Source organism: Verticillium nonalfalfae (assembly GCF_003724135.2).
Source record: "Verticillium nonalfalfae strain VnAa140/NRRL 66861 chromosome Unknown scaffold_27, whole genome shotgun sequence".
Taxonomy (NCBI): Eukaryota; Fungi; Ascomycota; class Sordariomycetes; order Glomerellales; family Plectosphaerellaceae; genus Verticillium; species Verticillium nonalfalfae.
The window spans coordinates 160488-183414 of record NW_021167252.1 but is presented as its reverse complement, the minus strand read 5'-3'; the positions used below and the strand labels follow the sequence as shown (position 1 = coordinate 183414).

Genomic DNA, 22927 nt, shown 5'->3' with positions numbered 1-22927 from the left:
CGCGTTCTTCTCCTCGTCGGCGCATATGTATAAGATCATGTTCATGATCCAAACCTGGCATCCGTCCCTGATTCCACGTGGGCTACCTCTACCAGCTCATTCACTCCTTCACTCCTTCACTGCCATTCACTCACTCACTCACTTGTTCACTCATCACCCCACGCTCACTTATTCACACACTCGTAATTCTCACAAGTAACACACACACACCTCTCCGAGACTCAGTCTCACTTACAGTTGCTCCATTCATTCTTCTCTTGATTCATCCCTCACCAAGTCTGGTACTTGCCTGGTCTCCTACAAAAGAAGAAAAAAAGAGAAAGAAAGAAAAAAAAGGGAAGAAATGACCGGCAACACGAGCCCCTCGCCCGAGCCCACGGAGAAGCCCCTTCCGGCCCGCCGTCCAGGCACCTCCGGCACCGAGGCCCTCCTCGTGACGAACCGCCGCCGCGCCTCGGAGAAGTACCAAAAGGCTCAGCGCGCCGAACGCACATACCGTGCCAAGAAGCGCTCCGCCGCCGCCCGCAGCGACCTCACTGACGCCCGCATCCACCTCCGCGACGCCGTCCGCCACTTGCGCCAGGCCGCGACCCTTGCTTTCGCCGCCGTCCGCTCCATCCCCTACATCATTGGCGAGAAGCGCGACGCCGGCCGCGCCCGCAGCGACGAGAAGAAGCACAAGCGCCAGACGGAGCAGCACCGCAAGCTCGAGGAGCGTCTCGCGCGCGAGGCCGAGGACGCGAGCTCGCACGACGGCGCCGACGGCGCGGCGCCCACTCCACCCGCCGGCTCGGGCCCGGGCCCGTGATGGTCCATTCGTAGGGTCGAGTCGGACGGGTGGATGAGGGCCTCGTTCGTCGAGGCGGACAAGGGGCGGATGCAGGCCTGGGACCCGACCGCCGCCCCGGTGCCGCTGTGAGAAACCACAACCAAGACGGGAAGCTCCCTTGTCGGCGCTCCCTCTCAGTGCAGGCTGCCATTCCACCCCTCCAGACTGCATCCTGCGAGGCGGTTCTTCGAAGTTCTAACTAACCAAGCAGCCTTTGCCTGAAAGTAGGGCACCACGTTCCGTCCGCTTTGATGTTGGTGTCAGGGAGTCGTAATCTTAACTGCCCTAATACTCAATACTTACCACTCACTGCCTCATTCTAGGTCGATCAGACGTATATTTCCTTACTTCTATTTCGTTCTTTCATTTTCCTGGCTTCCCGTAAAAGTTTTCCTTGATTGTCGTCTAATATCTCCCCACTCGCCTGTTCGAATATTTCCTTTGTCTCATGAGACCACGTTGATGAAGCCAGCATGCGCAGCAAAGGGCTCTCTTTCGGGCGGCGGATAGATGCCACTCGAGGCAGGGCGTCTGGTCATGATGGATTCCTCATAAAGGTGTCATTCACAATTATCTTCTGCGGCGTTGTTTGAGAGCATGGACTCAAAGGGCTTCCGTTGCGACTACTAGTTCAGGCCCAGTTCGTGGGGTCCACGGTGAGATTGTCAAACATGGCAGGTACACAACATGGACAAAATAAAAGCTGGTACTGCCATAATCCCTTGCCGTTGAAGGAGAAGAACTTCTCAATAAACAGAATGAAGTTGCGTACCTCCTCTGCAGGTCGAAGAAGGCCTTGGCTCTAGTCGCAGGCGTGTTCTAGTCGGGGACCTTGCTTTACTTAACCTCAGCCGCAAGACGTAACATACGTAACGTACGCGATCAATTTACCTCCTGTTGACAGTAAGCTGCAATCGAGATGCACAGGCTGGGGTTGCCATACCTTCCGGTGCTGACGCCGCCAGGGTTCGCAGCTTGCGCTCAAAGAGCTCCCTGTTGAAAACCTCGCACATGGTGACGATTTTTCTCTGCTGATGGTGAGAACAGACACAGCAAAGCCTCGTGGTGATCGTCGTCTTGAAACGCGGCGGCTGCAGACTGGGCCGATACCACGCCTCGTGGTACCAATGGAGTTGGCGCGAAGCTCGATCTCCTCGGGATCATCAACAGCGTTGTGAAGGTCGAAGTCGAGGGAGTCGCAGTCGGAAACACGAACGCGGCCGTGGACGTTGGGAAGGCTCTGCTATTCGATGGTCTCCAGCTCGGAGGAAAGGGTCTTATTCTATCAGCAAAGGCCTGCCATGCGGTGAGCACAATGGGATGGGCTAGTATGGACTTACAGAAACATGAACCACAACATCGCTACCAATAAGGTTATACAGCGCTGGGTAGGGGTCAGACAGGTTCAGATTGCATCGGCGACCGGCACCTACGAATTCATGAGTCCGGAAGGAAGGAGATCTGCAGATGACTGTGTCAGTAAGCAGGCCAGTCATGCATGATTTCATCGCAGAGCTTACGAAAGTCATAGGTTATGCAATGGGCGACAAACGAGGACGGAGTTGTAACTACCCGTGCGTCATATGCGTGAAACCTCTGTTCACACGGTCGAGGAACCGTACGTGCTATGGAAGGCTAGATGTCCGCAGTCGTCATCTGGAGAGCAGACGGACCTCATCTGGGGATGTCCGATCTTGGCAATCATGTAGCAAGGTGAACAGCCGGCTGCATTCATTAAATCCTTTCGCGAAAGAGCAGGCCGAATGATGCCTTGATACAAATACCGGCGCATCTGGGGCTGCTGACCGGCCGGTGAAGCGCCATCCGTAAGCCGAACGGCGGCAGCGACCGGCTCCTATTGTCCCCGCTGTACTCTGGTTGCAGTAAATCTTTAGCATTCCATCTCATATTTCCAGTCATTATTTGCCGTCCAGGAGCCTTCGAGTGCACACGGGTGATTCGTCCGCACAAGAATATTTGTGCCCTGGCGCAAAGTGACGCATCGGGGGAGAGGATCTCGACAATCTTGCCTTTCCCCTCATCATTTATATCCGTCAACCGGAACTCCCTTTTTTGTATGCATTCGGCCGCTCTGGCGTCGAGCAGTGTGCCTTGTGGAGTTGGATATGTTGCCTGGCATGCGGGGGATTTGCAGGATTTGGCATGCAAAGGAGGTATCGCGTCAAATGATGTATGTAAAGGTCTGGGGTAAAAAGGTCTGCTGGCACGATCCTGCATCACAGTGTATGAGCTGCATCTTGTGTTGTACCTTCCATGCCATCTTGAACCGCCCTTGACCCATCGCGTCGACAGGCGCGTCACCATCTCAGGCGTAACGCATCGACGCCAAGCTCACAGCCGGACAAGTCAGCAAATGCATCGGTATGCATGTGAGTTTTTCTCGTCGATAGGAGGAAATTTCCGATTCTAAAGCAGCCGTCGCCATGTTGGGTGGACGTGCAACGTAATGGTGTGAGTCGGGATATTACAAGAGATGTTCGGTTCACGAGGGGCAATCGGCTCCGAGATGCACGAGGGCTGATTGCGCTTTCGGGTAGTACAGTCCATGTGGAATGTCACATGACTGGAAGTCACCTGGGTGTCACACACACCACTCAACAAGAACAAGACCAAAGGCCATGACACGAGCAAGGAGAACACGAGGTCAACAAGCCGGTGAGAATTCATCAGCCCTGCCAAAAGCAGACTAGACGACGCTATTTTAGCTTTTCGTCGGAAATTGTATTCGGCCCCTGACGCCAAGCACAAGCGCCCCGGGGTAAGTGTCACATCAGAAGAGGATAACGAGGACTTCGGTCCAAAGGCTCTCTCATTTGAAGTATATGCATAGCACCACGGCTCGAGACGGATAACCCTCTATTCCGACGCAGGCTGCCAATCAGTGATGCGTCTCCAGTTAACCACAGCGGTCGGCACGCGGTCAGGTAGTCCAGGCATCGGCGGCGTCTGGCCCCCCAAACCCAATGCCTGTCTCTCCTTCGTAATGTACACCGAACTACCCGGCCGTGAGCCGCCGAGGGCGTCGCGTCCCTCATTTTCTGTCCGCATAGACCGAAAAATTCTTCTCCCACGCTCAGGATACTCTTCCTCAGTGAACCTGCAACAAGTCCCACTGATCCACATCTCTCCCCTCCTCCGCACCAGGTAGGAAATAATTAAGTGAAATAAAAAGGCGCTGGGCACCAGACCAGCGCCAGCAAAGAAAAGGTGGGCGCCGGGTCTTTTGACGGTCGCAGGCCGAGGTCTGACGCGGAAGAAAATCAAACGTTGGGCAAGGGCGATGCGGACGTCAAGACCATCAAGCCCTTGTGCGAGAGAGGGCCGTCTGCAGCAGCGACGAGAAAGAAGGAGATGGAACAAGCGAGCTCGGTGCGGGCCAGTCCAATTCCTTCGAGCACCTCAAGCAAAATTCCTCTTCCTCTGAATGAAGGATGGCCCCTTTCCTCTCCTCCAAGTGTCATCGGGGTCAGAACCATGTTATCGAAAGTCTATGCAATGCAAATATTTCCGATCACTGATTCTTTCCGAAGGGTATCGAAAAGCAAGAAACTTCGCAGTATGACAGATAAAATGAAGATAAATGTGTTGTGTGTGTGTGTGCGTGTGTGCGCGTGTGTGCGGCGTCTAGTTCGTCAATCAATTCCAGCCAAGGGAGTTCTCAGCAGCGACAGGTGCCGAAATCTTGGCCGTTCGCCCCGAGTTGCCCGTCCGCCCGCTGCCGTGGCTGTCACGACCGCCAACGACACCGCCATAGTTGGAAAAGTCGCGGCTCATCAGCGCGCCACCCATCATCGCGGGGCTGCCAGTACCAGTGTAGCGCATGTCAGAGGAAGTGCCGGAGATGGAGCTGGCACGGCGGTGCGCCTGCTTCTTGCGCTTGTAACGACGAGCGATCAGGAACATGGCCGCGCCGTAAGCTACACCAACCGTCACGGCACCAATACCGATGGCTGCGGCAGTTCCGGTCTGAATGGGTGTCGAGTCCGACTCGTTGTTGTCGAACATGTCGTTGTTTCCGTTGGGGGAACCAGAAGTCGGCGCACCTCCATTGCCGCCGGGGATGTTTTCGGAACCAGGAATGATGTCAATGGCAGGGTTGATGTTCTGGGTGAGATTGTAGATGAGCTGCTGGGGGTTGTTGTAAAGAAGCGAGTTTGGAATCTTGATGTCCATGCGCAGCTGGTCGACCATGGACTCGGGGTACCAGAACCGGGCGAGAGTCGTGATGTAGCCAAGCGACGGCATGGTGTCATAGGGCACCAGACTCGTGACGATGACCTTGCCGGCGTCGATCTTGGCGCCATCCGCGAGGGCGGTGGGCAACAGCGTGAACAACTGAGCAGCCGCCATCGGGTTCTTGCTAACGAACTCGTAGTTCTCGGCGTAAAGGAAGCCGATCTGAAGGAGAACAGTCCCTTCAGGCTGGACAACATTCTCCGTATCGCCAGGGCCGATAACCTTGGGCAAGTTCGAGGGCAGGGCAACGGCGCTTGTGGGTGCGACAGCATCCGTCGGTGCGCGAGTCGGCGTCGAATTCTCCACAATGATAGTGGACGGCAGCCAAATCTCGGTACCCGTGATCGTGTTGGTGGGTGCCAGGCTGGTCACGGGAACGATCGTAGAGGGCTCATACGAGGCTGAAACGCTGGGGACGGTGGGCGCAGCCGACGGCTCGTCAGAAATAACGGTCGTGTTGTCCGGCAGAACGCTCGAGGTCGGCAAATTAGTCGGCACGGAGGAAGGCGCGGCAGTGGGTTCAATGCTAGACTCGAGAATGGATGTCACGTTGACAGAGCTGCTTGGCTCAGTGATGGGGATGGAAGCGCTAGCAGTCGGAACGCTCTCTGTCGTGTTGGGAGCCACCGAAGGTTCACCGGAAGCGCTGGGTGACACCGATGGAATCACCGACGACCCAGGGAAGATCGAGGTAGAGGGGATGGTGGACGAATCGACAGGCGGCAGCGACGTCAACGATACGGGGGGCTGCGTTGACTGGTCCGGGACGGTCGTGTTGGCACTGACAGGAGGCTCACTGACATCCGTGGTGATGGGAACACTGGCCGTAGTCGTGGCAGACACCGCGTCGGTGGTCTGCTCAGCGACAGTGGAACCCGACAGGTCAGTAGTCGCAGTTTGAGTGGGCTCGATCTCAGACTCAGTCGCATTCGTTGGCACAGAAAGGATGCTAGTCACAGCGGAGATGACCGACTGGATGGGGTTGAGCTGAGACTCCAAGGGGGTCGTGGTAGCGGGCGTTGTTTGAGCGGTCGAGTCGGTTGGACTCGCAACAGGGTCCGTTACAGTGGGGATCACCTGCTCGTCGGTGGAGGTCGTGGGTTCACTTGAGCTGGTAGTGACGAGGCCCGTAGGCGCGATCACGATCCCCGAAGATGTTGTGACAGTTTCAGATGTCGTGGGCTGAGCAGAAGTCTGGGCTTCGGTCGTGGCGGCAGAGGTCGTGGGCTCGGCCTCGGCCGTGGTGCTGCTGCTCGTGGGGAGCACAATGGTGGACGGCAGGATGCCGGTGCCGGACTCTTCTGCGGAGGAAACAGACTCTACGACGGTGCTCTGCTCGGGCGACGTCACTGCTGTCGTTGCGGCTTCGGTCGTGGGTTCGGGTTCAGACGACGCAGTGGGGGTGGCAGTAGTGGTGGGTGCCTCGACTGATGTCTCTTGGGTTGTCGTCTCGGCGGCGGTAGTAGTCGTCGCGGCCTCGGTGGTGGTTGTGCCAGGGGCCGTGGTTGTATCGGGCTCTGTGGTCGCCTGAGAAGTCGAGGTCTCGGGATCGGACGACGAGGGCGAAGGCTGCGGAGCAGTCGAGTCATTGGCAGATGGCTCCTCAGAGGACGACTGAACCGGGTCAAGCACCTCGGGGACAGTTGTGGGCGGGACCCTGATGGTGCTCGAAATGACGACGGTGGTGCGCTGAGTGGTGCCGCTGGGCTCAGACAGGGACTCGGACAAGGAAGAAGAGGATTCGGCCGGTTCGATCAAGTCGTTCGAGAGAGACTGTCTGAGGCTCGTGATGAAGGTCGGCGTATCGGGTCGCGACGTGAAGGGCGTGCTCTCTGGCGCAGGAAAGGTCCCGGGTTGCGAAAGGGTCGAGTTGGTGAACTGTCTCTTGACATGACGGGGGAAGTAGATCCTCGGCTTGTCGTTCTCAGCCGTCGTCGTCGTAGCCAGGGCCAGGGCGGCGCCCAGAAGGACGGACTTGACCTGCATGGTTTCTTGTTTGTGCTGCCAGCCGTCGATTATGGGATAGTGTATACTGTGAAGGTCTTAACGAGAGTGGTGTTTGCACGTAGTAGTTGTGGTCTGGCAATGTCGGTCAGTCTGTGGGCTCGCCCCGTTGACGCGTAAAGCCTGTGATGTACGCGACCGCCGTTGACACGACTCACTTGTCAGAATGTTGTAGGAACGAATGTACTTGACATAGAGTCAACGAGTGTAGTCTGACAAGCATGTTAGCCAACCGAGACGAAACCCACGTTGTCTGCGACGGAGCAAGCATGTAGGATCCGCGAAGGACGGACTGCTGGGAGGGGAAGACGTGGGACGAGCATTGCAGAGGGGCCAAGGGTCCATGCCGGGTCAGGCCCCAACGCCATTTCTCGGCCTGCAGCATTCCATCCCTCGGCGCCTCCATCGCGGGGGATGTTGCTGTCTGCCGGGTCGAGGGTGGCGGGAGGGCGGCGGTCGCCAACTCACGTTTTATGTTGAGGGCACAATGATCGTGTATCCAGAAAATGAGTGACTCGACGAAGGAAATCGTCAGATTGTTGAAAGCATGTGTCGATGATTTGGTTCAAACGTCCACCGGGTTGGGGTTGAGAACTGCAGGGCGCGACGACGGATTTGTGAGCGATCAAGCTGGCATTTGCATTGGCTCGTGGAGACCTCCCGAGGTCGTTGGTAGGTGCTGCGTCTCGGCCGGGATCCAGCAGTGTCGAGAGTGCTCGTGAAGCGGCACACTCAAGAATCGAATCAAGCGGACAGGTCGAGAGTCGCCTTGGAGGAATTCTTGTCGGAGGCGGGCGGCGAAGCAAGGACGCTTGTCGGTGACGAACAGGTGGAAGAAGGGAGGAGGGAAAAGAGAGACACGCGAGAGGGATGGAAAGGGGGATGGGGACCAAAGGAATGAAATTGATTGACGGGAAACACGACAGGGGGATGGTTCCTGGGGGGGTGGAGGAGAGGCAGACGGGAGGCGTAGCGAGTGCAGGATGACAAGAGCGAGAGTTGGGACTCTGGTCTCCCAAGTAGGGCCCGGGGGGGTAGCCCTGGGGTCCTGGGGCCCCTGAGCGCAGGGACGACATAGTCTGGTGGTAGGCTCTGTAGTGAGTGGGTTCTGCTCTGGGGCCCTTGGTGGAGGGAATAATGCATTGCCCATACCAGTGCAATGCCCCATCCACCGTCAGCCCGTCACCGATCACCGGTCACCGTCCACCACCGTTCGAGCCAGCCCGGGCACAACTGCTCAGCCAGGGCAAGTGCCTGTGCAAGGCGCACCTGTTTCCCCCCGATCCCACGTTGGCACCGCTGGGGGATGCGCATGGTGGTGCGTGCACTATTATTGATTTGGCAGGAGCCGTGGCGTGAGTCCCGACTACCGAATTCTGTCACCAGTCATGTATGCTCAAGTGTTGTACACAAGACCTGCACCCAAGGTGGGCCTCAAGCGGGTAAACAGGTGTGCCATTTCATTTACGACGGCGCCAGCTTGCAGCACCTACCTTGCTGAGAGGTCATGGCATACCTCCCTTAGGTGTAGTACATGTGTAGGTCGGTAAGGTACCTAGGTCAAGCAGGTACTTTCCACAAACTCCATCGGTACGCGGTTCTTCGTCAAAATGGCGCAGTCCTCTGAGCATCTCTTTGTCCTGCATCACCGACTTGAGGCTACCCCGGTACGATCAATGCCTGCGAGTAAAGAAAGTACTATCGAAAAGTACTCATTGTAAACAAAGCAAGAGACCGTCGCCCTTTTGAGCGCCATACATGGTACCATGTGCTTCTGGCCTCCCTTGTGCGAGCACCACATGGGTACGGGCAACAAAGGACGGGTGGAGTACCATGGATGCTCTCCTCGATTGTGCCCCCGAAAACGCGTGCGAGGTGTTGTTGCCGTTCGCTGGGGCTGCCTCCATCGATCTCAGAAGCTAACTGAACTGCACCAACAAGCAGCTAACGGCAAAACGAGCCATCTTAGGGCCTGGCTGAGACCTGGCGACGGTGGACGCAAGGACACCTGCTATTGATATATACCGCTAACGACTCGAAGGCCTTCTCCCCCCGACAACCCGTGGTTGTGGTGGCGGCGGTGGGCAACGTGAGGGAAACGACAGGCCCTAGCTCACGATGCTGGTTTGCACAAGTGGCGGTTGGGGCTGCGATCAAGCCCTGGTCTCACTGTCTGCCTAGCAGTCCCCGACTGTCACCGTTCAACTACCTGACACGAAGCTAGGAACAAGCGGGCCCAGGCATGTCACCCAGTTCGTACCTTGAGGTCCGGCTCGTCAAGATTTCTCCCAGGGACTCCCTGCGGCCCTCCACTCTGGATGGCCAACTTGCGCTTTACGGGCGGAGTAAGTGGGACACGGACAAGTGCCCATTGGCCATGTGGAATGCCGTCCTCCGCTGCCCTGGTCAACTTGACCCGATCCTGGCTCGTACCGCTCATGTACATGTGTTGCACTGACCGCGGCGTTCGTCGTCCACGTCCCCGTTCTAGACGGTCACAGTCCCTGACACACAGATTTACATCCACGTGCGAGGGTTCTGGCCATGAACAGCCACGACGATCCCTTCGCTCTCTAGTTTTGGGCAATTGGGGGGGGGGGGGAGACCACATGTGTTATTGTCGGCAGGCGATGTCACTGGAATACATTGACTCGGCGCCCAAACGGGCATGTTCTTTGCTGCTCAGCGGATCCCGAAGCGTGAGGAGACTCCTGCGCACATCTAGATGGTCATCCGCTATAGACATCGATTACCTGTCGCTGCAGAGTGCGTCGATCTCTTCGGTCCTTTACCTTCCACAACGTCGAAGAAGGAACAGCAGCGTCCTGGTGTGGATCTTGGTGGTGTGATCATGCGAGGCCATGCCAGGCATCACTTCAACCGACCAAGATGTGCACTTCCACCCAAAAGACGCAAATCCGTCAATAAGGCTCGAGTACACGTCTAGTACTTGCCACCTGGTCAGGTCCTCCCGTCTAGCCAGGTAATTACCCGTGAGATCCTTGCGCCGTCGCGCGGTTTACCCCTGTTCTAATGTCTCCCCCATGCGCCGGCGCCGATAGAGGGGAACATTTGACGAATGAGAGTTCCTGCATCTACACGTACTTGCAGCCCTAGCTTGTCTCGGAAAGCCCACCAGCGGGACCCTGGACGCCGCTGCTTGGGCCTTTAATTCAATCAAGCCACCATTCTATGCTAGGTACCCTGCCTTGCCCAGATAGGTACCTACTGTGTTGTTCTGTCTAGTACAGTACAGGTGGGAGCCGGCCTGCACAAAGCAAGCACAACAGGCGCTACGGACAATGCATTGAGTTGGTCATCCCATCTCTGGCAAACCAGTTCTTGTGATGAAATCGGGACACATTCAATTGCCAGGAAGGGAGCGGTCAGGATAGTCAACTTGCCTCTTCAATCCCTAGTGACTCGTCATCACCACGAGGCACCACAAAAGGTGTCGCATACCCACAAAGCAAATGGGCCCGTGGAGTCGACCCCCAGGATCCAGAGGGGATCAAGCTCCAACACAGGTTCTAGGCCCATCAGAAGACTATTGGATCAGCGTCTGTCTCCCTGGTTGTTGCGCGCCACCTGGATCCACGTGTCGGTGCGAGCGCGAAAAACCAAGAAAACAATGGCTTCGAGATGAATCTGATTGCCTGACACCGAAAATATTGGGTCTATGCCCAGGCACCGCAGTCTGACTCGCTGAGCTGATGAACCACCGGGTCCCTCCGATGAGACTACCGAGATCATTCCTGCATGGTACGTCCGTGTCCCGTCATGGCTTCAAAGACAGGCTTTCACGCTCTTACATGCACGTGTTGACCCGTAATCTGGCAATCTGGGGACTAGCTGCCAGGCACCACTCCTCGCTAGCTAGCAAAGTTAGTTACTGCCAGTTTTGGTGCATGGGTGCAAGAAGGTTAGAGCCTCCCAACTGACGCAACTCCTGTGCCTTCGACTGAGCGATAACAGTATTCAGAGCGCCACTTTGCTCCGCCGAACTGCCACGAATCTAGGTCCAGCTCAGTTACACGGTGGACAGAGACAATGTTCAATAAGGACCCCTGGACTAATCAATTAAAGGGGAGGCAAAAGCCGTTAGCATTCCATACGTAAAGTGGGGGTAGGACTGTGTAGGTTCAAAGTATGCTTTATTGACATCTCGTCCCCATGCCGTTACTTCGCATGACTCTGAATGGAATCTCAAAGCTGCCACCAATTGTCGAGAAGTGTGACACTATCCGCCTAATCGGAACAGCCTTCCACCTGGCCATCATTTTCACGATAGGAGCGCCTCCCGTCCGCGATGCATGTCTTGCCATGCTGCTGGAACTCGAACGCCGCGCAACAGCATCCTACTCTACCGTTCCGCGTGTCTTGTGTCTCACACTTGCACATAACAAAGAAGAAGGCGCCCAGCCATCGTCAACGTTTTCCGCGACATGGCGTCATTCACATTCTGCGGAACGCGGGATTCGTGGCGCAGCATCCTTCGCCTGGCGGGGGCCATTCTCAGCTGATGGCTGTGTTGGTCCCCTCATGTCTTGCCAGTTCTGCCGTGACACCAAACACTCGTAACTGCGGAAAGGTGAACCAAAGAGCCTTTCCGTGTCGGCATGGAAGTGACGCAATCGGAGCCCAGCGTCTCGACGAAGCTGGGCCGAGAGCGCCGTCGTCTCGATCAAACTGAAACTCGGCCCCATATTCCAGGGTCAACACCCCCTCCCCTACCAGTGTAGGGGAAAAGCTCGGTTCAATCTGGCATCTAGCCTTTCCCCGACCATGCCTCGCCAGGACAGCCTAGGCAATAAGCTCAGTTTGCTTTTGTTCAAGTGCATCCCATCCGACATGCACCGGAGGCCTATAGGGAAGCGGAGGCCATCCTGAAACTCGAGGGAGCCCGTCGCGTTCACGGGAGTGGTTGCCGAAGTCAGATGGCACAAGAATGTCGGCACGGCGACCATTCTGACATTTGCGATTGGAGACGTCCTGTTTCAGCAACGCCGAATTCCGATCCAAGACCAGACGACCGCTGGCAACAGACGATTTGCCAAACGCTTTGGATGAACAGCACCGTGGGGTTATGTTATCGTGGTGCCCTGGCCGGCTCTGTTCCCCTGTCATGTACTCGTTCCCATTCTTTGAATATGTGCATTGGAAAGCCAGAGCCGGCTTTGCTGTTGCCGGACACCCCATCGCGGATGGCACCGGTGAGCGATGGTTTGCTCAACCGAGTTGATTTAACTTTCGACAAAGAGACTCAGAGGGTATACTCGCTTGCTGTTGCCCCCTTGGCGGGCGAGATGATTGTCGGAGGTCGTACAGCAGGTCGTCTGGGCTTGGGTTGTCTCTCCCTTCACGTCGGACCTCTCTTGTTGAGCAATAACCTCGTACGGCGGTCTGTGTCAGGGCGAAGCGAGGAGGCGCATCTTTGCCGGCTGTTGGCTCCCTTCCACTTCGGCATCTGGTGATGCCCAATCCTGCAGGATCTGGTGTGATCCAGACTCTCGGTTGTCACGACAATGTAGGGGCCAGTTGAGATATCTCCCTCCCAAGCTGAAGTCTCGGGGCTGATTCGAGATGAGCCACTTTCTCTTTGGAACCGGGAAATATCGCATCAAACACGACCGACACCACATCGCGACTCGTGCACAATACTCTGCCGCAGGCACTGGCTTCCCTGGTAAACTGATGTCATCCGAAGTCCGGCCTGGGCGTTGACGATCATCGTTTGCTCGACTTTCACAACCGTTGCCGGCGTTTGTTGCCGAGGTGAACGCAAGACAGCCCGCTTTATATTGCTTCTGCCTGTTTTCTGACTGTTTGAGATTACTTAGGGGGGCAACACTGTCAGGTAGGCAGGGTGCTCATGTTGCCGAATGCATGGCCTTGAGACATGTGTGGACCAGAGTTTGCATTCACCAAGCTAGGAGAGAGTCGTTCGATGCAGCAGACATCACGTTTGTCAGAGGATGTGCGAGCGAAGCTGACTCGACCCGAACCAAGCGAGAGCCTCTCCATGTCAAGTCAAGACTTTGATCGACGTCGGTGGTGACCGTGGCCACCAGCCTGCAGCGGCCACAGAAATCCCAACTGTTGCTGCGGCTAGATCACAGAATGACTGGAACAGCAGGATGTGACGAGGAGGCTTACCAACCTCAACAGGTTCTGCACGCTGCCGATGACCTTTGGTGGGTGATATGTGACGACCAGCCAACTGTCTTCGTTTGCCAGCCAACCTTGCCGGCTGACTCGTCCTACGGTATGGCGCCTTTGTTCTCGCGAGCCCGAAGAAACAACAGGTGCACCAACGAGGGTCTCTACAGTATTGACATGCCTTGTGTCCCCGCCCTCGACGAAGAGTCTTCCAATTACGGGCGCTCGTGCCTGCAATCAGCAAATACTGGAAAGTGACGATGATGGATTTCTCTGGCGCCGCAAGATACCCAATTCCCTGGGATTGATGACAGGTCCTGGGTTGGCAGTACTAGTATAGGTATGTTACTATCGTCAATTCACGTCCTAGAACCTGCCACGGTTTGTGATGGATGGAGGATGCTCGCATCAGGGTCATATGCCAGCGGGAGAAGTAGTGTCGAGAGGACTGTAAGTTGATGAAGCTAGCGTTCAACTGGTACACCGTAGAGCGCAGCCTGTAAATCAAAGGATCATCGTCGTCAATCCGGCTGGTGGTGATCCGACAGGTTTCGGTCATCATACCGCCCGCAGCTTCCGCTGTCACATCTCGACGACCGATCACCTCCGGGTGCGAGCTCCGCGTTTTGTCGGCCATCATGGAGCGTGCAGTAGCTGGCTGACTCGGCACATGGCGCACCATAGACATGTTGAAAGGTACGCTCTGGGTTGTTAGCACCAAATCGAAGGCGAGCGATGTATAGTATCAAAGCACTCTCAAGACTATCTTCTCCCACCAACTCAATGGCGGGCTACTGCCATGACGGTGTGGTTGCGACATTGTCGATGGAAATTGTCACAGGTCCGCTGCCGCCGCGTCCCGCGCGATTGGGAGCTTGTCGTGGCAGAGCTTCCCTGTGTGGTGGGGGCAGGCAATGCGAGGCTTTCAAGTAGATCACTAACAAGCGGGCACGTTTGCTGCGCAGAGTGCGCAGAGGGCTTTTGGCGGTGGAAGGTCCCGACAAGTAGCGTCACTGCAGGTTTTCTGTGACGAGGTCGCACAATATGACCCAGAAGTACCTCGTCGCCCAATCGTGGTGGTGCGAAAGAGGGGTTGGGAGGGGCAGCGCGGGGCAGCAACTGTTAGCAGGCGACTTGATCGTCATAGAGTCTTGGCGGCAACCTATGTCGTGCCTGGACGAGGGGTCGAGGGGAGCTTGCTTCGGGGCGGCAGCTGGAGCTGGCGAGGCAGGAGACGGGACAGCGGACAGGGCTGTCGCACGTCGTCAGGACAGGCACCACACACGGGGGCACGCCCAGTGGAAGCACAAAGATCTTCCCGAGCGTACCCAGATCCGCCGCGGTCCCTAAATACCCTGCCTGCCGCCCCTTCCCTTCGTCTTCACCTCCTCACAAACCACCACAAAAACCAACCCAATTGACCATCACAGGCATGCCACGACCCCCCTCCGCCCTTCTGGCCTCGGTTGCCCGGCTGCGGGGTCCGAGGCTGCAATTCCCTCCTGCTGACCGCAGAACCTTCCAGACATCCGCATCCAAGATGGGCGTCAACGTTATCACCCACCAGCCCGGCACTGGCGCCACCCCCACCAAGGGCCAGACTGTCACCATCGAGTACACCGGCTTCCTGAAGGACACTTCGCAGCCCGACAACAAGGGCAAGAAGTACGTTCCCGCGTCCCATCTCCTCCATTGCACCACCCCACTTGCGCCTGAGTGCGCTTTGCGAAACATTGGTTGCTGACCGGGTCTCCTCTCTCTTTTCCAGGTTCGACTCTTCCGTCGGCCGCGGCGACTTCGTCGTCAAGATCGGTGTCGGTCAAGTCATTCGCGGTTGGGACGAGGGTGTCACCCAGATGAAGGTCGGCGAGAAGGCCACCCTCGACATCTCCAGTGACTTTGGCTACGGTGCCCGGTAAGCCGTTCCCTGCTTCTGTGGCAAGCCCCTTGCCTCCGCTTTCAGCTCCAGTCCGACTGACGCGTTCATCTCAGCGGCTTCACCGGCCACATCCCCCCCAACGCCGACCTCATCTTGTAAGTTTGCCGTCCTGTGTTACACGTCCGCTTTGTGCGGCGGTAGTGGGACGATGCTAACTTGTGGTCCACAGCGATGTCGAGCTGAAGAAGGTCCAGTAAATCAGACGGGGACATGGTGCGCGGACGGTTACACGGATTCGTTATCGGCTGGTCTAGAAACCGCACCATGCGCGTGATATCTTAGTAGTGTGCCAATACCACTGATTGAAACAAAAAGGCCTACCTCGGATCTGTGATGACTTTCGGCGATGTTCAGATGTCGGTCGCTCTGGATGCCGCAGAGCCCGGGACTGTCGTGACGTTGACCATGTTAGTAAGTGGGCCAGTGTAGTCGCGGCTATGACGAAACGTGAATTGAAAGGTAAGAAAGCACATGGCAGGAGTTATCGTATGTTTAATGCATCCGGGTGTATCATCTCAATCTATTCATCAGCGTGTCTATGACGCCGTCGGATTTATGTTCTCCGATGTGTTTCAACCGGATAATTCCCAGCCCCTGCCTTCAGGGTTACCGGCTTCGAATTATTATATTCTATTCCCGCGAGTCGATCATATCTTCGGCACTGGGGACTTGAAAAATCTCCTTTCAAGTGTGGCATGAACACTCGCACATACCACTACGATCCCATCGTCCAAGTGAAGTGCGTCATACGGAGTGCTCGTCGCTCAGCTCCCCGGGCTGGATAGCTTGAACCGTAACAAAAATTAGTAGATGTGTACCGCAGCATTCCGGCCAGGAAAAACAATGATTTTATACCAAATGCAGGTTGCTCGGCTTTTTTTACCGCTTTCGTGACGATCAACGATCGTACACTAGTCTATCCCCAAGCATCATTGTGATATTGGATGGCAGACGCACCCTATGCACGGCAAATGCATGCTTAAGCATACCGTGATGCCAAACCCCCGATTTCAAATCACAAACCATGTCATGTGCAATTTAATACAGCGTCTAGATTGCCGCGGAAGATATCGAAGCACTCTTTCCATCATCACCCAGACATCCTGATGGCCGTGGACTTAAATCGTCAGACAGGCCTGACGCAACCGACCCACTAATATGTGGCGCCAGCTGTCGAACGAGGCTCAGCAGTCTCCATGGGTCCCGCTTACATAGGTCGGTGCCCAGGTAGGTAGGTGAGGTAGGTAGTAACAGACGTCTGGTGCCTTCCGCCCCACTGGCAGTCCCGGGACTCGCTGCCTGCTTAGAAACCTGGCCAACAGCTACGTCGGTTCTCCTCAATCCCCCGCCTGTCGTTGCCCCTCCACCAATACCGCCATCCCGTCAGCCCTGTCTATACTGCTGAGAACCTCACCTCCAATTCATCTCGGCTCGTTACCCTTCCTTCTCAGATCCTGCCCGGCGCAATCTATATACGACGACTCTGCCTTGAATAAGCGATTCACGACTTCTGCACAGCAACGTCGCCCACGAAACCTCTCCCTGCCACGCAAGCAGTGGGGTTTGAGCTGTCCCAGGCGTTCCCAACTGGGCTCCCATCCCTCACGCCATAACGTCAATCCCAAACAATCCCCTCTCCCCATCTACCATCGCCAAGCTGGGGAAGCGCAAACTCTCCAGCGGGGAGTCTCCAACCCACAAGAAAACCATGGCTGTACGTCAATCACGCTCGTGTACCCAGTTGTCTGGTCCTGTTGGGATGGCCGACCACCAGTGATCCCATCATGTGCTGACCTGCTTTGCTTCCAGGACCAGAAGTATCCCGAGGTTGACCTCGTCACCAGAATGCAGGTTGACTCTGCTGTAGTCGGCAACACCGAGATCGACGAGTCTCTGTACAGCCGACAGCTCTACGTGCTAGGCCATGAGGCTATGAAGCGCATGGGCGCCTCCAACGTCCTCATCATCGGTCTCAAGGGCCTGGGTGTCGAGATCGCCAAGAACATCGCGCTGGCTGGTGTAAAGAGTCTGAGCCTTTACGATCCCGGCCAGGTTGCCCTTCCCGACCTGTCCTCCCAGTTCTTCCTCCGCCCAGATGACGTCGGCAAGCCCAGAGACGAGGTCACCGCTCCTCGTGTTGCCGAGCTCAACGTCTACACGCCTGTCCACATCCACAAGTCAGAGGGGCTGGCGGAAAACCTATCTCAGTTCGACAAGTACCAGGTTGTTGTCCTGACGAGCCTGCCCTTGAAGCTCCAGGGCATTATTGGTGATTACTGCCACTCCAAGGGAATCTACGTGGTTGCCGCCGACACTTTTGGTCTTTTTGGCTCCATCTTCTGCGATTTTGGCGAAAAGTTCACCGTCATTGACCCAACTGGCGAGACCCCCCTTTCCGGCATTATCGCTGGTATTGACGAGGAGGGCCTTGTATCTGCGCTCGACGAGACACGTCACGGCCTCGAAGACGGTGACCATGTGACTTTCACGGAGGTGGAGGGCATGGAGGGCGTGAACGGCTGCGCGCCCCGCAAGATCACTGTCAAAGGACCATACACCTTCTCCATCGGCGATGTCACAGGCCTGGGCCAGTACAGGCGGGGAGGCCTTTACCAGCAGGTCAAGATGCCCAAGATCATCGACTTCAAAAGCTTCACTCCTGCTCTGGCGGACCCAGAGTTTGTTGTCTCCGACTTCGCCAAGTTCGACCGTCCGCAGCAACTGCATCTCGCATTCCAGGCCCTGCATGCCTTTGCCGAAAGCCAGGGCCGTTTCCCCCGACCCATGGATGACGAGGATGCCACTGTGATCCTCCGCTCCGCCGAGGCGTTTGCCAAGGCCCAGGGCCTTGAGGTACAGTTCGACGAGAAGGTGATCAAGGAGCTCAGCTACCAGGCGCTGGGTGATCTGAACCCCATGGCTGCCTTCTTTGGTGGCATCGCTGCGCAGGAAATCCTGAAGGCTGTGTCCGGAAAGTTCCAACCCGTCAGCCAGTGGATGTACTTTGACTCTCTCGAGTCGCTTCCTTCCAACTCTGCTCGTTCGGCCGAGCTCTGCAAGCCCCTCGGTTCGAGATATGACGGTCAAGTCGTTGTGTTCGGCAGGGAGTACCAGGAGAAGCTGTCGAATATAAAGCAGTTCCTTGTTGGCGCCGGTGCCATTGGTTGCGAGATGTTGAAGAACTGGGCTATGATTGGCCTCGGAACTGGTCCCAAGGGCAAGATCATTGTCACAGACATGGATTCAATCGAAAAGAGCAACCTCAACCGCCAATTCCTCTTCCGTGCGCCTGATGTAGGCAAAATGAAGAGCGACTGTGCCGCGGCTGCTGCTCAGGCCATGAACCCGGACCTCGCTGGACACATCCAGTCGCTCAAGGACCGTGTTAGCCCCGAGACGGAGGAGACGTTCAACGAAACCTTCTGGCAGAACCTCGATGGCGTGACAAACGCTCTGGACAACGTCGAGGCCAGGACGTACGTCGACCGTCGCTGCGTCTTCTTCCGCAAGCCTCTGCTTGAGAGCGGTACTCTGGGTACCAAGGGCAACACCCAAGTGGTTCTGCCTCACCTGACAGAGTCGTACTCGTCCTCACAGGACCCCCCCGAGAAGGAGTTCCCCATGTGCACGGTGCGCAGTTTCCCCAACAAGATCGACCACACAATTGCATGGGCCAAGGAGTACATGTTCGAGAACCTCTTCATCGCTTCCCCATCGACAGTCAACCTGTATCTTACCCAGCCGGGCTACATCGACAGCATGCTCAAGCAGGGTGGTAACCAGAAGATGACCTTGGAGACTCTGCGTGACTACCTGACTACAGACCGTCCCCGCACCTTCGAGGACTGCATTGCGTGGGCCCGCCTACTGTTTGAGCGGGAGTTCAACAACAAGATTCAGCAGCTTCTTTACAACTTTCCTAAGGACTCGGAGACGTCAAGCGGCACCCCATTCTGGTCGGGGCCGAAGCGTGCGCCTGATGCGCTCAAGTTTGATGCCAGTGACCCCATGCACTTTGGCTTCATCGTGTCAGCGGCCAACCTGCACGCGTTCAACTACAACATCAAGTCTCCCGGCCTCGACAAGGACATCTACCTGCGCGAGCTGGAGAATGTGATCGTGCCCGACTTTGCCCCTGCCGAGGGGGTCAAGATCCAGGCCAACGACGCTGATGCGGACCCCAATGCTGAGGCAGCCGGCAGCTCTTTCGACGACAATGACGAGCTGCAGCAAATCATTTCGGGCCTGCCGTCACCCGGCGAGCTTGCAGGGTTCCAGCTGACGCCCGTGGAGTTTGAAAAGGATGATGACACGAACCACCACATTGACTTTATCACGGCGTGCAGCAACCTGCGTGCGGCCAACTACAAGATTGAGCAGGCCGACCGTCACAAGACCAAGTTTATTGCGGGCAAGATCATCCCAGCAATCGCGACGACGACGGCACTCGTCACAGGCCTCGTGGTGCTGGAGCTCTACAAGGTGCTCGACGGCAAGACGGACCTGGAGCAGTACAAGAACGGCTTCATCAACCTGGCGTTGCCCTTCTTTGGCTTCAGCGAACCGATTGCGAGCCCCAAGGTCGAGTACAAGGGTCCCGACGGAAAGGTGACGCTCGACAAGATCTGGGACCGGTTCGAGGTGGCCGACATTACGTTGAAGGAGCTCCTGGACCACTTTGAGAAGCAAGGTCTCAGCATCTCCATGCTGAGCTCGGGCGTCAGCCTGCTGTACGCGAGCTTCTTCCCTCCGGCGAAGCTCAAGGAGCGTCACCCGCTCAGGCTCAGCCAGCTCGTAGAGCTCATCTCGAAAAAGCCGATTCCTGCGCATCAGAAGGAGGTCATTTTCGAGATTGTAGCGGAGGATCTGGACGAGGAGGACGTTGAGGTTCCTTACATCAAGATGCGGAGGGATTAAGACAGGCACGTAGGAGGAATGGATTGCGCTGAGGTTCACGGTATATGACTGCTGGGTCGTCATTCAACGGAAACAGCAAGTACAGACATGCACATGCACAGGAAGAAAGTGAGAGAGTGAGGCTCGATAGAACGCTTAGGAAGACAAACAAACATGATTTTTTTGATTTTTTCTTTTTCAGTCTCACGGTCATGATGCCATAACCTATGAAACCAAGTGAAGCATCCAGAGGCATGTATGGCGCTGCTGTTTGCATCATCCAGTGAGCCAAATTCATGCACTAAGCCGACTGGTGAGTCGAGTGGTGAGGTGGGCGGACGGTGGAGCCCGTGGTGGTTGTGCTGAAGTTTGGGGCCGGGACTACCTACCTTAACCTGCCTTACCTAAGGTACCTAGGTACCTAAAGGTAGGTAGGTAGGTATGTTTACGTCACCATTAGTAGGTACTCCAACCCGATGCGGCCAGAGAGGGGCAGAGGGGCCTCTTAATAAGCGCCTTCTAGGGAAGTCCGCCGTGCTGAGACGTCCATCGCATAAGGATGACTGAGCTGTTAGCGCACGCCGCCCGGGAAGGCACCTACCAGCCAGTGGGGATGTATGTGCCTGCCCTGGCTGTGAGTTGCTGTTGCCATTGCAAGTACCTACGGAGCAGACCATTAGAAAGAAGCATGATCGCGTGGGCGAGTGAGAAGGGCAGGTTTATAAGCCAACGGAACCATCAATCCTTCTCCTCAATTGCAGCTGCATTATCGCCCTGCTGCATAAATAGCACCCGATGAAGACGCACATTCTGGCTCGATCTGTCAGGCCCACCCTTCCTCTGAAGCAGAGCACCAAAAGCGTTGCTCTACTGCATTTCTCTACTCGCTCCCCAGCCACCACCATCAGCATTGCTCCACGATATTCAAGCACCATCCCGAACGCTTACCACCAGACCAGAACCATGGTATGTTGACCCTCCTCCACGGAACAAACGCCCCGCCACACGCGTCGGTGCTAACACGCCTGCCAAGTCCTCCACCCCCGCCAAAGGAGGCATCACGAGCTGGGTCAAGCCTGGCGACACCTCGGGTGAGTTCAAGCGCCAGGTCTCGTCCTTCCGCTCCTGGATCTCCCGCGACGCCGACGCCGAGTTCCCTCCCGAAAAGGGCCGCTACCACATCTACGCCTCGTACGCCTGCCCCTGGGCCCACCGCACCCTCATCACGCGCCGCCTCAAGGGTCTCGACGACGTGATCAGCTTCAGCGTCGTGCACTGGCACCTCGGCGAAAAGGGCTGGCGCTTTGTCGAAAAGGGTGAGGACGTCCCCGGCGACAATGTCGTGCCCGACCCCGTCGACGGCCACGGCGCCTTCACCCACCTCCGGGACCTGTACTTTGAGAGCGAGAAGGACTACCAGGGCCGCTTCACCGTGCCTGTGCTGTACGACAAGAAGGCCAAGCGCATCGTGAGCAATGAGAGCAGTGAGATCCTGCGCATGCTCGGCACTGAGGTGAGCCTTTCCCAGCCTACCCAGCACTGGCCTGATTCATGGAAGAGAAAGGAGCGAGAAAATGGTTGACCACTCCGCAGTTTGACGACCTCATCGAGGAAAAGTACCGCGGCTTCAACCCCTACCCAGAGCACCTCCGCAAGGAGATCGACGAGGCCGACGAGTGGACCTACGACAAGATCAACAATGGCGTCTACAAGTCTGGCTTCGCCACGACGCAGGATGCCTACGAGCGCAACGTCGTCGCCCTCTTTGAGGCCCTCGATCGCGCCGAGGCTCACCTCGCTGCCAAGAAGGAGGGGGATGGGCCCTACTGGTTAGGCAACGAGTTGACTGAAGTCGACATTCGTCTGTTCGTGACCCTTATCCGCTTCGACGTGAGTTTCCTTCCCTTCATAAGACTCCCAGCCTTGCTCTGTTCGCTACCCAAGGTGTGAATGGGGGGAAAAGGAGTTCTCGCGACAGCAGGACAGAGAAAAGTGGTTGTCTCCTGGAAAAAAAAGAAGCAGGCTAACGTGCTATAGCCTGTCTACGTCCAGCACTTCAAGTGCAACATTCGCGACATCCGCTCCGGCTACCCCCGGCTCCACGCCTGGATGCGCAACCTCTACTGGAACGAGCCTGCCTTCAAGGACACGACCCAGTTCGAGCACATCAAGTGGCACTACACCAAGAGCCACACCCAGATCAACCCCTACTCCATCACGCCTGTCGGCCCCCTGCCGGATGTGCTGCCGCTGGATGAGGAGGTACCCGCTGCGAAGAAGCAGTAGGTAGGTTCGAGGAAGGCGATGCACCGCGGCGAGGCCAGAGACAAGATGGCAAGGATGAAATTTCACCACAAGTAATCGATGGCACTAGCTCAAATGGTCCGACCATATTGTGCCACTGTATGTAACATGCCCAGAATTCAAAAACTCGATAGCCAAAGGAACCTTGTGCAAGTGAGCAAAACGCGCAATTCAATTCGATGAATCCCCGATGGATGCAAGGTCCAGTCAAAAGAGTTTAAAAACACATGTATAATTCCATTTTCCTTACACCATCCCAGCCAAGTACGGCGCGCTCTGAAAGGGGCTCGGGGAAACAACGTAAGAAAAAAAAAACCCCCAGATGGAACAAGACGGAAAAAGACGAACCAATGAGCTCGGATTGGAACACCTCCCTATCGCAGCCGTTCCAGCAGTCGATCTGGCAGGCGTCGATACGCCGCCTCCCAGCTTGATTAAATAGTGGAAGATCCCAGGCCGCCCCAGTATATATAGAAACGATTTCTTGTTTTCATCCTTGTCACGCGAGCACACACAATCTCGGAATGCGTAACTGACGG

General features: G+C 56.3%; 5 protein-coding genes across 5 annotated transcripts; 4 read left to right on the top strand and 1 right to left on the bottom strand.

Moving 5' to 3' along the window:
• Positions 1-343: 343 nt before the first annotated feature.
• On the top strand, positions 344-808 carry D7B24_004720 (uncharacterized protein; the record flags this gene model as incomplete). The annotated part of the gene is made up of 1 exon (XM_028638886.1): positions 344-808. The coding sequence occupies one exon, from the start codon at positions 344-346 to the stop codon at positions 806-808; it is 465 nt and encodes a 154-aa protein (XP_028496609.1).
• A 3678-nt stretch (positions 809-4486) lies between these two features.
• D7B24_004719 (uncharacterized protein) lies at positions 4487-7072 on the bottom strand (the record flags this gene model as incomplete). The annotated part of the gene is made up of 1 exon (XM_028638885.1): positions 4487-7072. One exon carries the CDS (start codon positions 7070-7072, stop codon positions 4487-4489), a length of 2586 nt encoding a protein of 861 aa, XP_028496608.1.
• Positions 7073-14681: 7609 nt separating this feature from the next.
• Positions 14682-15385, top strand: FPR1 (FK506 binding protein proline rotamase rapamycin-binding protein; the record flags this gene model as incomplete). The annotated part of the gene is made up of 4 exons (XM_028638884.1): positions 14682-14914; positions 15018-15164; positions 15242-15283; positions 15358-15385. The coding sequence occupies 4 exons, from the start codon at positions 14682-14684 to the stop codon at positions 15383-15385; spliced, it is 450 nt and encodes a 149-aa protein (XP_028496607.1).
• A 1511-nt stretch (positions 15386-16896) lies between these two features.
• On the top strand, positions 16897-20105 carry D7B24_004717 (uncharacterized protein; the record flags this gene model as incomplete). Its single annotated transcript, XM_028638883.1, has 2 exons — positions 16897-16902; positions 16998-20105. 2 exons carry the CDS (start codon positions 16897-16899, stop codon positions 20103-20105), a joined length of 3114 nt encoding a protein of 1037 aa, XP_028496606.1.
• A 942-nt stretch (positions 20106-21047) lies between these two features.
• On the top strand, positions 21048-22370 carry ECM4 (S-glutathionyl-(chloro)hydroquinone reductase; the record flags this gene model as incomplete). Its single annotated transcript, XM_028638882.1, has 4 exons — positions 21048-21050; positions 21118-21597; positions 21678-22028; positions 22122-22370. The coding sequence occupies 4 exons, from the start codon at positions 21048-21050 to the stop codon at positions 22368-22370; spliced, it is 1083 nt and encodes a 360-aa protein (XP_028496605.1).
• Between the last annotated feature and the right edge of the window lie 557 nt (positions 22371-22927).